We start from the raw sequence: 17,020 nt of genomic DNA on the forward strand, positions 1-17,020 counted from the left end.
TTCAAAAACTACATGAAAAATTTTACACTGTTACAATTTGGTCCTTATACACAAAACTAACCAAATTAACTTAACAAATTAGTCTTTTAAACATATCTAAACTTATAATCAAACTACTAGACATCAAAAAAATTCAATTTTCATTAATAAAAAATTTGAAAATATTTAACAATTTTAAAAACGAATATACGAGTTAACTGAACTTAGTTGCAATGATCTCAAAAATATAAAAATTACTTGAATCTTACCAACAAAGGAGGACCGAAAGTTAATATTCAAAACCCTCTTTTGGTTCTATGGTTTCGGTGAATGGACGAGTTGAAGAAGAAAGGAGAAAATAGTTTGTTTTATTTTTGTTTACTACATTTATACTTTAGTTAAATTAATCTAACTATAATTAATTAATTAAAACCTTGATTAGACTAATATTAGCCATTTTTAATCAAAGTTGGCGGATTCCAATCATCACCCACCACCGTTTGGCCATAAACTAATGGTCTATTTACACAATTGATCCTTCAATTAATTAAAAATTTATAACAATTAACTTTTACCAATTTTATGATTTAGTCCTTTCTCCTTAATTAATTACCCAATCATCAAAGTTTCAAGACCAAACTTGAATCCACTTATATAACAACTCCGTAAGTATCTAATAAAAATATTTAGGGGCTTGGTTTATAGGAATGAGGTCTCGATACCTCATTTTTCAAAATCAGTTGACTTTTGGTATGTACCACTTGTACCTTAACTAACTGACCAATTAATAAAATCTCTTAAATCACGATTCACTATTATGCTATATTTAATCTCATAATTATTAATTAAATATATCCACGAACTTTCTCGTCAGAATTGGTCTCAAAACTACTACTTTCGACAACACTGAAAAACGGACTATTACAAAACCAATAACTCAATTACCAAAATGGTCTTGAATATTACTTTATAAAAGAACAAAAAGATGTAAACGTATAAACCTAAATGTTTGCCTCTATCTGTCTTAGAGTTATGCTCGTGCTCATGTATGTATACTATTTATTAAGTGTTTTACTGAGTTGGTGTTAATCTCAACCGAATCACCAATTCGGTTAGGAAAATTATAAAAATACTTTTTCGTAATTAAAATAAATTATATTATTAGAAGGCAATTTAGTCTTTTTATTTAAAAAACAATAAAAATTATGTATATGGTGGAATTTGAGCCCAAACCAAATACATTGGTAAAATTTTTAATTTACAACTTAATTAAAATTTTATTTTAATATTTTTATACATTTTAATTTTTATTATGCACACTTTATTACCTCCATCAATTATGTATATATATTAAATATTAATGTAATTGATTGAGTTGGTATCACAAGTTAGCTCGATATTGACTCAAGATTGATGACAATACCATGATAAAATATTTTAATCTATTTTTTTTATTTTAAGATCGATTATATTTCATTTGTTATTATTAATTAGTTTTAAATTATATGTTTCATTATTTATTTTATATAATTTTTAACACATATTTATATTTTGAATTTATGATTTTCACATGTATACACGTGTGATAAAATTTCTAACTTATTTGAAAATGATATTTTATTGAAAATATTTTTTATCTACCGTTAGGAAAATCGAAGGTAAATGTGAGTTCATATTATTTATATTGTGTAAGGTTACAATTATCGAGGTAAGAATATATAAAAATTTAGTTATTTGATTATATAAATTAGAGGGTAAGAAATTTATATAATTTTCATAGTTTCTTTTGTATAATCAAAAGATTAACGTCGCCACAGCTTCTTTCTGCTTTCCTAATTCATGGATTGTTCACTTTTTTTTTTTACTTACAAAACTTCCGACCATTATTTTTATTTTAAATAATAAATAATTTCTTCCACGTTTTACTTACAACAAATTCATAACTTAAAAATGATCAAAGAAAAAAACGATATATATGCCTAAATTAATTTTAAAAATGAGCAAAAGCCCACAAAATAAGGTGTATAGGCCTTTTTTTTTAATTAATTAGGTCTTTAGGCTAGTTTTAAAATTAATTAGGGAAATAAGCTAATTTTAGGAGGTGGGAAAAGAAAGTGCGTCTAGCTGGGCGCGCTTTCTGCATAGATGGCAGAAAAGCACGCCCATCCTTTCTCTCTAGGGTTAGGGGTTTTTTTATTTTTTTAAGGTTTGAGTTTTTATTTTATTAGGGTTAGGTTTAGGGTTTTAAGGGTTTAGGATATTTTGAAAGTGTTCAGGATTTTCGACTGAAACGACGGAAGTTCTTAGATAGTTTTGAAGGGTCAGGGATGTGATAACACGCCTCAGCACAATACATTTCATATGTAATAGCGGGATAGGACCATCACCTAAGAAACCCGTCATGGGGAAATCCCGTTTCGGGGTAATAATGCTTGATACAATTAGGGGTCGAAGTTTACGTGAAGGTCTAATCAGCGACTGTGATGTGGTCACGAGTTCGAGTATAACTGGAGGGCCAGGTGACGGTCGTTATGCGGTCAGCAGTTCAAGCTTTTTGGATACCTGCAAACAATGTCCTATATATACCATACATAATATTGATGACATAATCATACGTAAAAACTCTGGAAACTTCCGGTGTAATCAACGTAATTTTTTTCTCTATTTCCAAGCAGTCGATATCTTGAATCTCTCATTCTTGCCCGAAAGCTAACACCGAGGTGGACACAAGAGGGCTCTCAGGAGGAAAGCAGATGTTCCAGCACATTAGAGGTCAAACTTGGGTCAGCGCGACAATGGTTGTAGTTATTAATGGGTTGTGTAATAACAACAACTGTTGATGTGAGCATTGTTACATCATGTGACTCGACAAGAAAGACTCGAGATTAGCTTAAGCTCAAAGGGCCCAAATGCAAGATGAAATCGTTCAAAACCCATGCAATGTTTGCATTGGGCTTTTTGAGGCCAAATCATCCATCTCATTTTATTTATAATTCTACAGTTTTTTTTATTAATTCTTATTTAGTATGAGTCATTAATATGTGTCTTAAGTGTTTTTAATGCTATTAGCTTTTAGTTAAGTTATTTTTAGTTTTAATTGCGTGTTAAATGCATCTTGAGAACTAGTTACTAATTAATGTCTTGCATTATTTATCTCCATCTTTAAATTGTGACTTGCATTATGTGTTTTGTATGCATTAAAACATCTCACATGGTAATAGAGTTTGTGTTTTAATTATGTCATTTGTTTATTTTATTTTGATTATAGTGGGCAGCCAAAGAGTTATGTCTTGTCACTTGATTCATGTGTAGTTGAAAAGTCTTGTCTCTTCATTTTGATAAAGGCTTAATGCTTCTTAATTGTGTTGTTTTGTAGTCCCTTCATCTTCCTTAAAACCGAATGCCTTAATGCTTGTGTATTCATCTATTTTATTGGCACTATGATTGAGCTTTAAGTGCACTATTGGTTCATTTGAACAACCACCATAATGGACTTTGAGTGCTTGAAATCGAAATAGACTTGAAGAATCATTCTTGATCAATATGAATAGCCACCTACATGACAATTAATTAGTTATTAAGCATTGTCAACTTTTCATATTCTTTTTCAACTTAAAACACCTTATTTATAATGAAAAATTAACATACTATATAACTTATGCATAAAAAGTAACAACCAAAATAAATGACACACTTCACACACTTATAAAACTAACTCATGCTTAAACTAAATGAACAAATACGATGTATAAATGCAAGGCTTAATGAAGATGCTAATTAAATAAACAAATGAGTTACATAACGCATGACATAATTAAAACACAAACTCTATTACCATGTGAGATGTTTTAATACATGACTTAATTAAATATAAAACACAAAATGCAAGTCACAATTTAAAGATGCAGATAAATAATGCAAGACATTAATTAGTAACTAGTTCTCAAGATGCATTTAACACGCAATTAAAACTAACAACTAACTTAACTAAAAGCTAATAGCATTAAAAACACTTAAGACACATATTAATGTCTCATACTAAATAAGAATTAATAAGAACTATAGAATTATAAACAAAATGATATGGATGGTTTGGCCTCAGCCCACATGCAAATGTTGTATGGGTTTTGAACGATTTCATCTTGCATTTGGGCCTTTTGAGCTTAGGCTAATCTCGAGTCCTTCTTGTCGAGTCACATAATGTGAACATGCTCACATCAACCGTCATCTCCCCGAAAGGACCATCACCTTAACTACACTGTAACAGTCGCTCCCTACTTAAGATTCCTCTTGCGTCTACGACAGTGCTGACCTTCAAATAAGAAGGAAGGTTATGTAACACCCCAAACCCGACCTAGACGTTATGGCCGAATCTGGCGATGTCACATGGAAAGGGATTTGAAGGCAAGATTGTCGAGTTTAAAAATCGTTACAATAAGTTAGCTTTTATTTAATTCGAAAAAAAACTAGTTGATTTGCTTTAAAACTTGTCTCTTAGCGGAAGCTTTTGTAACCAATTAATTTAGGGAAAATCATTTCTATTTACGAAAAACCTTAGTTTTTTAGAAAAAACGTGTTTTGTAGAGTTGTAGCTTTTAAAAAATCCATAAAAAACAGTATAAAGTCCCAAATTTAAAGCCAACCAGTCCATAGTCTAGAAGATACATCAAAAACCCCCAAATAAGTAATAAATTCTAGGCATTAACGAAAAATAGTCTAAAATTTACGTGTGGCCACCGTCGAGTCCTCCGCTGCACCAACCCGTCAAGTCTGGGGATTACTTGTACAAATTAAACAAAGAAAGGGTTAGTTTTCGCAAACTCAGTGTGTAATCCCCACAGAAAACATGCATACAGATAATCAACAGAATTTAGTTAGATACAGTCTGGGGCCCGTGCTCATCACAAAATCAGTTTGGGCCTTAGCCCATTCAGATACAGTCTTAGAAATACATTAGGGCTTTGACCGATATTAGATACAGAATGCAGATACAGTAAATCAGAATCCTACCTACGAGCCTCTACACACCATCTCCGTCCAACCCTACACACCATGTGGGGATTAAATCAACCCACCCATCCCTACACACCATGTTGTACCGAAATGCGGCACATAATCAGAAGGTTGCAGCTGGGCTGCCAGATAACAGGCTTAATAGCCTTTCAGACACTTCCTCCAAATATCATCAACCCACCCCGATGCAATGCAACATACAAAATATGTCATGCCATTATGCAATTAATAGTACATACATTCAGATATCATAAGTCATGCTCGGTATAAAAATCAGACAGACAGATCACACATATAGGGGTCTAAGTAAAGCTTACCGACCCTACAGTAGGTCCACAATCGACTTGGGCGACCTGTGCAACCTTACAGAACTTTTCAGAAAAATGGACTCACACGCCCATGTGGCCCACTCGACCCAAATTGGCCTTGGCCGCGTGATCCATTTTTAATGTAACCCGTGCTAGTTAATTATTCATATATGTTTTCACTATTTACTTGTATGTTCCTTCAAAGCTACCTACTTGAGTCACTATTGCTAAATTATTTATATCTTGAGCTACATAATTATGAATTAAGATCCGCTTGATGTCTTTGAAACTAGACTCAAATACCTTTCACCATAAAATTTTCAGAATTTTTGGTTTAGCCAATAAGTACAGTAAAATCTTCAAACTTACCCCTTCTTTGCTATCTGACAGCTTCATCCCTTCTTTGCTAAAAATTAATTATCTCTTAGTACAAAATTTGGATGATGTTTCCATTTGTTTCTATTGAAAATAGACTCATTAATAATTTAAACATGTAAATTTTAAATCTTAACTATTTTTATCCATTTTTTGATGATTTTCCAAAGTCAGAACAGGGGAACCCAAATTCAATTTGATCTTGTCTCACAAAGTTTATTATACCTCACAATTTACAATTTCATTACTTACACCGTTTCTTCTATGAGAAACTAGACTCAATAAGCTTTAATTCCATATTTTTTTCATCCTCTAATTTGATTTTCATAATTTATGGCAAAATTTGAAATTTAGCCTACTGCTGCTTTTCAAACAGCAAGTAATTTCAGCTTTTCGCCGAATCTTTTTTTTTTGCGTTTCGGGTACACACCTGGTTTTGTTTGATGCTAAAACAGTCCCCAAGCACTCCAAAGCCTATAAACAAGATGCTCAACATCAATTTAACGGATTTACAAGCGAATTGACAACCAAGAATGAACAGAAACCCAACTTACCACCAAAGATAACCCTCCCACTACACCAAAACAGGCTTTTAGCGGCACTTTTAGTGGCGTTTGGACAAAAAACTCTGGTAAAAATCGAGCATTAGCGGCGCTTTATGGAAATCGTCACTAAAGATCGAGCATTAGTAAAAAACCAAATCCCAACGGCGTCGTTTTCTTACCTTTCGGGGATTTAGCGGCGTTTTTGAAAAAGCACCGCTAATGCTTGGGGCTTTAGCGGCGTTTCTGAAAAAGCGTCGATAATGCTCAGGGTTTTAACGACGTTTCTGAAAAAGCGCCGCTAATGCAGGGGGCTTTAGCAGCGTTTTTGGAAAAGAGCTAAAAACATTTTATCTTAATTGATTTATTTATATTAATTAAATAAAATTCAATTTATTTCTAGTTGAATATTTAAAATCTTCAGGAAAAAAATAATAACACGTAGAAATAATTTGAAATAAAACACATGGAAAATTTAAAATACTATTATTTAAAATGATTTTAAAGTTTTTTGGGTACATGATTACTGATTATTTTTTAATTTATATATTAAAAAATTTCTTATATAATCGTAAAAGTGTAACGCCCCTAACCCATGTCCGTCGCCAGATTAGGGTTACAAGGCATTACTGAACTTAACATGATTATAGACAATTATTGAACAATCTTAAACACGCAAGAACAATGCTAAATATACTTACTGGACAATTCAAATTATTACATAGTTGCATTCCTTATCAACGCAACCAAATTTAATCAAAGGTATACTCGAATATAAATAATATATATATACTCATTTAATGAAAAACTTAAGTTTCATATAGCAATTTATACATATATATATCCGTGTCAATTTAGCAAATCTTATATACATAATTATATTTCTTATCACCTATATACTTGAATCAAACAAATTTCAAGACATTCTATATGAATATATATATACAAATATATATATAATATTTACTAATACAGGTCCAGTACATAGCATTTTTTTTATTCAACCTTTGCATAAATTTATAACTCAATAATTTAATATTCTCTACTCACTAACTGCATATATACTTTCAACTTTATTATTCTCATATTATATATTTAACAAGTCAAATATACTTTTAAGCAAAGTTCATTATTTAACAACAACCACCCCATTCTTAATGTCAAATATTTTGATAAATCACCATTATACATACATATATATATATATATATATAATGCGGATGCTAAATTAAAATGTGAAACATTTTACTTAATATTTACTATGACCAAGCCGAACATGCATATTCAACCATCACCTTATTCCAAAATATTATAAACTTCAAGGCCAACTTTAATTATCAAGTATATATATATGTATATAAATACTAAAACCGCATATGCACACACGTAATTATCTATACAAATATCATTTACCAAAGTTTTTATTTCATCACCTTATAAAACTGCATTTCATACCCCATTTTAACATATATACTTGCATATAGAATCCAACTTCTCAAGTTTAACTTTTCATTAGCATTCAAGACCAAATTCCTCTCTAAAATAATGTATACTTTCACCTATAACCATGTTATATATATATTAAGCTCATACCTAGTTCGAATAAACCACACACACCTATAATGTCAAACCAACACCAAAATGTGCATGGCCTTTAATCCAATCCAAAATCGAGTAGAGCAAGCTAATTAAGCCATATTCACATGGCTTTAATACAAATATACTCTCAAAAGAAACAATTTCAAACTAGTCTATACATGCCATAGTTTCAAGAAAATTTCAGCTTAAAATACCGTAATTATCCAATAGTGTGATAAACTTTACTGACGATCCCGAACTCGTAACCACCTCAAAATCTATAAGACAAAATAAACAGACACAAACGCATACAGTAAGCATTTTAAAGCTTAGTAAGTCAATAGCATAGATAAAATTTAACAAATAAAATAAAAGAACAATTAAATTATATATAAGGATATAATACATCTCTTGGTTACACTTTCAATTCCATATACCTTTCTATTAATCTAAACATACCTTAATTCATCCATATATAAATATATATATATATATATATATATAAGCCTTCGTTATGGTAGCTTAGTTATCAACTAAGCCAATTTACATCTCTAAATAAAATTGGTAACTTATAATATTACAAACACTTATGATATTTCATTCCGAATAGACAACTTACCTTATTTCCATTCATTCATTTAATTAATACATATCTGCAGATATAATTCATTCACATGTCCGACTACATTTAAAATTACATTAACAAGAACTTTCTGAACACACGTTTTAAATAAATTCACCGGCACATAGCCTGCTAGGCTTAAAGCCTAATTCCGTACACCAGCATGAAGCCTGCTAGATGTATAGTCTGAATATTTCACCGGCATTAAGTCTGCTAGACGTATAATCTGAATATTTCACCGGCATTAAGCCTGCTAGACGTATAGTCTGAATATTTCATTGGCATTAAGCCTGCTAGGCACAAGCCTGAGAATCTCAAATACAAAGACGCTCTTTCGTATAGTTATTTCTAATTACATAAGTCTTACTCAGTAACTGCATATCCGTAACATTGAATTATATTCGATTCTTTATAGTAAACTTACACTCGGACCACATAGGTATAACTAAAAAAAAACATTACATTCAGCACAAATGTTTTTGTAATCTATGTTCGAACCCTCTTATACCTATAAAATTCATACATTAATTTTCCAGCTCAAGAACATGAATATACGTATATAACTATGTTCTAACAATACGCACAAAAATATATGTAATTCATAGTATTTAAATTTTATTACAAGAACTTATAATATACTTTAGAACCATATCTTTAACTCATAACTTAAATTCAACCCAAAGAATTAAGCCTTACATTCGAATTTACACATCTATGTATATTTATTCCACCATTTGTTTCGAATCATTGAATTTATAGCATATTTAGCTAACATACATGAAACGTAAATCATTAACATCAACTTATTAATATTAATTCTTATATTCGGCTATAATATATAGGTAAATTACAAGGTTTTATTTAATTTACACATTTTAAGTTCTAACTTATCATATGTGTGGTAAAAAAATGTATATATATATTCAATTTAGATAACATTTACTTGCTAATTGACTTACCTCGGATATCGGCGGACACGATCGATTACTCGACTACTTTCGTTTTCCCCCGATCCAATTCCATTTTCTTCATTCTTGATCTAAACATATTCAAATTTAACCTTTTTATTCATCAAAACATTCAATTAAATCCAAAAATACATAAATGGGTAAATTATCATTTCGCCCTTGACATTTTACACTTTTTACAATTTAGTTCTTTTTGCACAAAACACGAAATACACAAAATTTGCCCACACCATGCTAGGGCCGAATATTCATAGGCTTCATACAAGTCCGCACATTTCATTTATTTCACATTTTAGTCCCTCAAAATTTTATTTTCACAATTTTAACCCTAATTACTCAATTTCACTAAACATTCAAAGACAAAACATGTTAATCCTTTACATATCTTTCATATTTCATCATCAACTATCACAAAGCTCAAGCATTCATTAATGGCATATCTCAAAATCACCATCAAATTCTAAAATTAAAGTATGGGTCTTGTAGTACACAAAGCAATGATCTCAAAAACATAAAAATTATCAAAAACCGAAACCAAAACATACCTTAATTTTGCTATGGAAGTGCCGAAACTTTAAAAAGCCATGGAAGGTTTCTTCATTTTCACTATTCGGCTAAGAAAGATGAAATATTCATCTTTTCATTACTTATTTTTAGTTATAATATTATAATTTACTTAATGACTAAATTAACCTTAATTAAATAAATTATAAAACATACAACTTAAGGGCAATTGCTGCCCACTATCTACTAAATGGCCTAATTGCCATTTAAAACCCTCATTTTTGAAAGACAACAACAATTGGGTGCTTTTAAGTTTGACCTTCTAAATTTTCATTTTACGCGATTAAGTTATTTTATCAAATTGAGCACTCAAACGATCAAATTTTTATACAAAATTTTTACACATATCAATTCACATATTGCAAATACCAAAAATAATTTAAAAATATTTTTTTGATTCGGATTTGTGGTCCCGGAACAACTTTGTCCGATTAGGGTCAAAATCGGGCTGTTACAAAAAGAGATAGTATTAATTTTAAAATGTTGAATTAATTATCACTATATTTTAGGATTTTTGGTTTAAGGTATATGATTTATTTAATATTTAAGGCCGGTTTAGGAGTTACTATTTTAAGGTTTAGGGAGTATGGATTTAGGGATTATGTATTAGGGGTTGGGATTTAAGGTTTAAAGGTTATGGGATTAAGGGTTAGGGGTTAAGAGTTAGGGATTTAGGGTTTAGGGATTCACAGGTCAGGTTAGGGTTTTGGGTTTAGATTAATTATTTTTTAATTTATATTTTAAATATGTTTTTTAAGTTATATATTAAATAATTTCATATATAATTGAAAAAGATAAGATAGTATTAATTTTAAAATATTTAATTAGTTATCATTATAGTTTAGAGTTTATATGGTTTACGGTATATGGTTAATTTAAGATTTAAGGCCAGTTTAGGAGTTACTATTTTAAGGTTTGGGAATTATATATGGATTTAGGGATTATGGATTAGGCATTATGGTTTAAGGGTTGGGATTTAAGGTTTAGGGGTTAGGAGTTAGGGTTAGGGGTTAAGAGTCAGGGATTTAGGGTTTCAAGGGTCGAGTTAAGGTTTAAGGTTTAGATTAACTAGTTTTTTTAATTTATATATTAAATATGTTCTTATATAATTGTAAAAGAGATAATAATAAATTTAATATATTGAAATTATGAGTATAGTTTATATTATTTAAGAGATATATAATAGATAGACTTTATGTATATTGAATGGTTAATTTAGGGTTTAAGGTTTATTTGAGATTTGTTAAATGATACAATTTTATACAATTAATTAATGCTTTTATATTTAAAAATATTTAATCTAAACCATTTGATATATTTGATATGTATATATAGGTAATTATTTAATTTGGATAGGACCCAATTATAAGAAAAAAAAGTACAAAAATAAAAATGAAATAAAAAATAAATTTTATAATATTATCTAATTCTTTTAAATATTACTTAAAATTTTAATAATTCTTTATGTAAAATTTATATGAAAGATACAATAATTGAATATAAAAAATATGCGAGCTTTAGCTGCGTTTTCAGAAAAACGCCATTACTATGTATTAAAATTTCCGAAAACGGCACCGTTTCAATAGAAGAATTTAAATTTCTTAGTGACGTTTTTAGAAAAAAACGCCGCAAAAGGTTTTGATAAAAAACGACGCAAACATGTATTGTAATTGTTCAAAACGGTGTCATTTAAGTTTAGGGATGAAATTTTAGTTATGGCGTTTTTTCGGAAAATGCCGTAAATATGAACTAAAATTTGTCAAAACGGCTTTGTTTAATGAATGTAATCTTTTAGTGGCATTTTTTTTAAAACGCCGCAAATGTGGAAGCATAAAAGGTAATCAAAATCCCGCTCACTCCCAAAAAAAATATGATTTTTTGTTACCCGCTCATTACTCCCTCTTCTTCTCATCTCCGTCGTGCGCCCTAAATCCCCCAAATAAAAGTTTGTTTTTCTTCAGCTGAAATCCCCCAAATAGAAATCGGACCGAGCAGCTTTGCATCAAGGAAGAAGAAGAGTCGGAAAAACACAAGTAGCTAAGTTGCCCTTATGGCTTGTGAAGGCGAGTATTTTTGGCATGTAATTCAGCTACAAAATTTTCAGTTTTTTGTTTGGCAAAAATAGAAAGGCAAATTCCCAAAGCCCTTTGGATTAAATGGTTTTAATTGTAGTAAATTTGACTTGCCCTTTTGTTTTACCTTAATCTACTTTTGCTAGTTTGTAGATGCTTTCCCTTTTCGTATTTTCTCTCTATTTTGATCATTTTCCAACAGATCGGCTTCAGATGGGTGAGGTAGTCTCTACAATTCCAAGTAGGTTTGCCTTTGCCGGCTACTCTCTCAATTCTTCTTTATCATTCTTGTTTTGGGTTTTCATTTTTTTTCTAAATCACTAACAGCTTCGATGCGCCATTTTTTTGAACTCTTTTATTGCAGCAAGCAATGGCCCCAAAAGGTATTTGGATTTGGATTTTAGCTTTTATTGATTTTAGTTTCATTGGACGTAATTATGAACTCGTTGATGTCTCTCAAGCAAATGTATCAAAGCTAAAAGTTTATATTACTGGTTCATTGTTTTTATAGTTTTAAAAGTTGTATCTTTGGGTTTATTATGGTTCATTGTTTTTTATTAGAATATGTAGTTGCTGCCCTCTTTGAATGTCACTAGAGGCCAGCCAGTTACAATATCTTTTGAAGTGATTTGTGTTGGATATTATTTTTGCAATGGCATTTGTCTATGCAGGGGTGAATCCAGAATTTATTTTAGGGGCCAAAATTGAATTGTAATTTTCTGAGATGTCAAATATATATTTTATAATGTATTAGTTTATGATTTTATAATTTTTGAAAGGATTAAGTATACTTTTTTTCCATTTTTTGTGGGGGCCAAAGCATAAATTTCCTTTATATTGATTTATAATTTGATCATATGTAAAGGCTTACAATTTGATCATATTATTGGTTTATCAACTGTTGGGAGATTGTTCTCATAACACTAGCTACTGGTCCATTCATTGTTGCTGCTGGAGGCATATCTAATATATTTCTTCATAGGCTTGCTGAGAACATCCAAGATGCTTATGCTGAGGCAGCTAGCTAAGAGGTTTTTCTCTTCTCTCCTGGCTCCATTACTTTCAACCAGACTTATTTTTCTTAATGTTGTTAAGTGAATTTAAAATCCCCCATATAGTTTGCTTTATGACCCCTCGGTTTTTAAAGTTTCACAATTTACTTCATATTCGTTATTTTAACCCTATTTATGAAATCTAAAAACTCTATTATATAAATCAGAAAATGCCCCTCCCCAGTACAAAAATAATTAGAATCATGTTAATGAGTTGATATGTAGGGATTTCTTTGACTGGTTAGAGCAATTCTTATGAAATACAAAAATTATAAATGATTCTTTTTAGTTAAAAACAAAGGAAGATTAGTTGATGATGACCAGCTGTATATTATAAAACTAATGGTGGAATGGATCTTTTATCCTTAATCAAGCTGACTTCAAAGTATAATTGCATAATATGGGTACTTCTGAATTTTGAAATTTACTATTTCTAAAGAGCATCAAAACCAGATTTTCATTTTTTATTATTTTTTCTTTTGTGGGTTTTGTATTTTAATATATATAGTCTCAAAGAGCTCTATTTTTTTTTAGCTGCTGTTGCTTTCTTTTTGCCACCATTTCTTTTCTTTTTCATGGTCTCTCATTTTACCATTTGTTGCCTTCACCATGGAGATGGAGAAAAGGCTTCTCTTTTCACTTCTTTTATTCTCCCTGCTTCTTCTCTTGGACTCCTCTTCAGCTCAGATGCAAGGTATTTCCTTTTATTTATATTTGTGTAGTTATTTAATAAAATGGGTTCTCTTTGTTCGTTGTTTGCAACTTTCTCCATGTTTTGTGAAATTTATGCTTTTCTTGTGATATGTGGTTTAAGGGCATTGATTTTATGAGTTATCTCATATAATCTCTTGTATTTTTAGGCTGTTTTAACCTTATTAATACCTCATCTATTCCTCTAGAAAAATTTATCAATCTTGGGATCATTCTGTTTCAGGATTTTAACTTTGGGTTATATTTTGAGTGATATATTTGTTTTCTGTCTTCATTTTATCTTTATACAATTGCTATTGTGAGCTATTAGGAGTGGTTTTATTTTTAGTGATTTGAACTTCATCTAGTGTAGCCAAGCTAACAACTAGTAATCTTTTTTGTGAAAAGAAAATTCTTTGCTCTGTTCTTATTTTTTTTAAGATGTTATATGTTAATATTGACCATTGTAGATGAGCAAAAGAGGTAACAACTATGGCCAGAGGAAGGCAGAAAATCTTTCTGGTTTTGAATTTGTGAAAAAACTGATGCATAGTTGACTGCTTACGTGTGTCAGAGGAAATTAGAATCTTAACCTATTGACCCGATTTCGGTGTTGCTTCCCTTACTGATAGAGAGCCTTGTTTTCATTATTGATGAGCCAACTCAAGGAGAAAATAGCAAAATTTAGTCATTCGTACAACGATTTAAACAGTTCTAACAATCTGTATTTTGTTCGATGACCTTCATACTTCTTGGTTGTAGTATTTTTCCTAACACAGATATTTTCTACCTTATGCTGCCTATATGGTACCACATCCCAAAGACCTTTTATTTGCTAATGTTTGTGGTATTTTCTTTCAGCTATGTTTTTGATGGGCAGCCTCCAGATTTGAAAAAACAAGAGCTTGCTAAGCGGTACTTTATTGCAAATTATTCAAATTGTTTTTTTGATGGTTTCCTTCAATATGACCGGAGCTTGATGAGTAGAATGTTGCTTTTTCATAATTTTTATACTAAATTTGTCATGTAGTTACTCAAAGAGGGCAGATGCTACTGAGGATTTGCAAGAAGCCATGGAGGTATTTTTCTTTGGTCAAACATGGAGTGATAAGTAAAGTTTTCTTTTGTTGTTTCACCACTACGGAAAATTAAGGTGCTGTTGTTTTTATTATTAGACTGGAAATAAGGAGGACATTGAAAAATTAAATATGTAGCCAAAATTTTGTCAGCGGTCAGTAGTAGATACTTGTAGAGTTCAATCAATTCAATGCTACAAGAAAACAGAAGCGTATGTATAATAACCGTATTTGTAGTACTAATTTTTATTATATAATAATGAAAGGAACATATGTTCTTTTCCCGTATAATGAAATTTATTTTTTGTTAGGAAATTTAATTGTTTATGTTAATTTATTTATTTATTATAGGTGAATGTTGAAATTTATTACTATAATTTATTTTACTTTTATTGTTAATGAAAAGTAATACATTCAAAATAAAATTTGACCTTTCCATTTGTTATTATAAAAATTTATTTAATAAAAATGTTTAGCGGAATGACACTTTTAGTGCCGTTTGTGAAAAAAGCGCCGCTAAAAGTCATGATCTATAGCGGCGTTTGTGGGAAAAGCACCGCTAAGGGTCATGACTTTTAGCAGTGTTTATTTTTAAAAACGCCGCAAAAGTTAGCGGCGTTGTCAACAACGGCATTTTTAAGCGCCGCTAAAGGCATAAAAAAATGCCGCTAAAAACCTGTTTTGGTGTAGTGCCCGTTTAACTATTGTTAAGACGAGAACACTGAATTCACCAGTCCGAGCCTCCCTTTACACCAAATCGTAGAGAAAAAACATTACCACTTCAGTCATTAAGAGATTCATGACAGAAACGAAGAGGAACACTTACTGAAACTAAGCGAGCACTAACCGCGTGCGAAAACGAAGGAAAATAAATGGATTAGGGAAAAATCAAGAAGAAGAAAAAGAAGAGAAAGATGGAAAAACTGTAACACCCCCAACCCGTATCCGTTACTGAAATGGGATTATGAGGCATTATCGAACGATGCACAACTTTCATACATTTAACTAATCACCTTATAAAATTTTTATATACATTATAATCATGCATTTATTACTATCTAAAATAGCATGTATCAAAACTCATTGATTAATAGTATATGTGGCAAAGATTCATGGAAACATGGTCTATTAACTAGCATTACTCACTGTATATATATAATACCTCAAAACATAATTACCAATTTCATTAACTTGCTTGCATAAATAATAACACTAAATAAAAAACATTACATGTCAATAAATATCAAAACAACACATCACCATAATGTCATACTATTTGACCGAATATAAGCATCCACTCAAACTACTCATTATCAATAATTAACATGTTACTATTCATTTGGTCATTTTCCAAAGCTTGAGCCAAATGCAAGTGTATTTAATATTTATGCTTTAACAATGTCCACTATCAACTTAATCCAAACATTTAACAAGTCAAAACATTTCAAAGAACTAAACCTATATATATCAAACATAATTTGCCTATATCATTAACTCATCATAAATATACATATATGCATAACATAAAACCATATTGACTAACACTTTAACTAACCAAAATCAAATCCATACATGATAATATTACCTATCATAAAATATATAACAAGGTCATATACAAGATTAATTCAATGATCTCATATTCAACTAATACATAATTAAACCTATAACCAAAAATTTTATCATTTCCTTCTATAACCAATACCAAAATCAAGCATAACCACTATTAAATTTTATACCCAAATACTACGTTTCAATCAACTTACATTTTATTTTACCATGCTAAAAACGAACCAACTAACAAACCATTTATTAATCTCATAAGTACATATGCCGAATTACAAATAGCTCATAACCATCACGCATAAATTATTTATCCTAGCCGAACATACATCTGTAAAATTACTGGTTGTTTCCAATTCAATTTACCAAAGTGATTATACCCTGAAAAACTAAATTCATTTAACCAAAATTCCATATTCAAATTCCTAATTCATAGTATAAACCACACATACCAATTACAACCATAATGATCATTAACATAAACTAAACAAATGATTTCGTATTTTAATCAACATTTCCGCACAACAATTAAATCAAAATCATCACTTATACTTACCTCTTATGAACCGAATTTAACTATTATTACATCTATAATACATCCAACAATATTACCTATTTACC

General features: G+C 30.2%; 1 protein-coding gene and 1 long non-coding RNA gene across 17 annotated transcripts; one reads left to right on the plus strand and one right to left on the minus strand.

Moving 5' to 3' along the window:
* Window positions 1-7,709: 7,709 nt before the first annotated feature.
* On the minus strand, window positions 7,710-10,054 carry LOC107950830 (uncharacterized). Its single transcript, XR_001698223.2, has 3 exons — window positions 9,931-10,054; window positions 9,377-9,456; window positions 7,710-8,073 (listed from the first exon to the last, which is right to left on the minus strand). It is a non-coding gene; the product is annotated as an uncharacterized lncRNA (long non-coding RNA).
* Window positions 10,055-11,805: 1,751 nt separating this feature from the next.
* On the plus strand, window positions 11,806-15,127 carry LOC107949689 (flap endonuclease 1). 16 transcript variants are annotated; one of them, XM_041090134.1, is made up of 8 exons: window positions 11,806-12,012; window positions 12,168-12,262; window positions 12,386-12,404; window positions 13,004-13,052; window positions 13,608-13,767; window positions 14,644-14,678; window positions 14,794-14,842; window positions 14,939-15,127. In XM_041090134.1, exons 3-8 carry the CDS (start codon window positions 12,392-12,394, stop codon window positions 14,975-14,977), a joined length of 345 nt encoding a protein of 114 aa, XP_040946068.1. In that variant the 5' UTR covers window positions 11,806-12,012; window positions 12,168-12,262; window positions 12,386-12,391; the 3' UTR covers window positions 14,978-15,127. The 16 variants fall into 16 exon arrangements, 10 of the variants coding, with proteins under 10 accessions (XP_040946068.1, XP_040946070.1, XP_040946069.1 ...); XM_041090136.1 differs by having other exon boundaries at window positions 12,224-12,262; window positions 12,349-12,404; XM_041090135.1 differs by having other exon boundaries at window positions 12,224-12,262.
* Window positions 15,128-17,020: the final 1,893 nt, after the last annotated feature.

The sequence above is a fragment of the Gossypium hirsutum genome, chromosome D03, assembly GCF_007990345.1.
Source record: "Gossypium hirsutum isolate 1008001.06 chromosome D03, Gossypium_hirsutum_v2.1, whole genome shotgun sequence".
Lineage (NCBI taxonomy): Eukaryota > Viridiplantae > Streptophyta > Magnoliopsida > Malvales > Malvaceae > Gossypium > Gossypium hirsutum.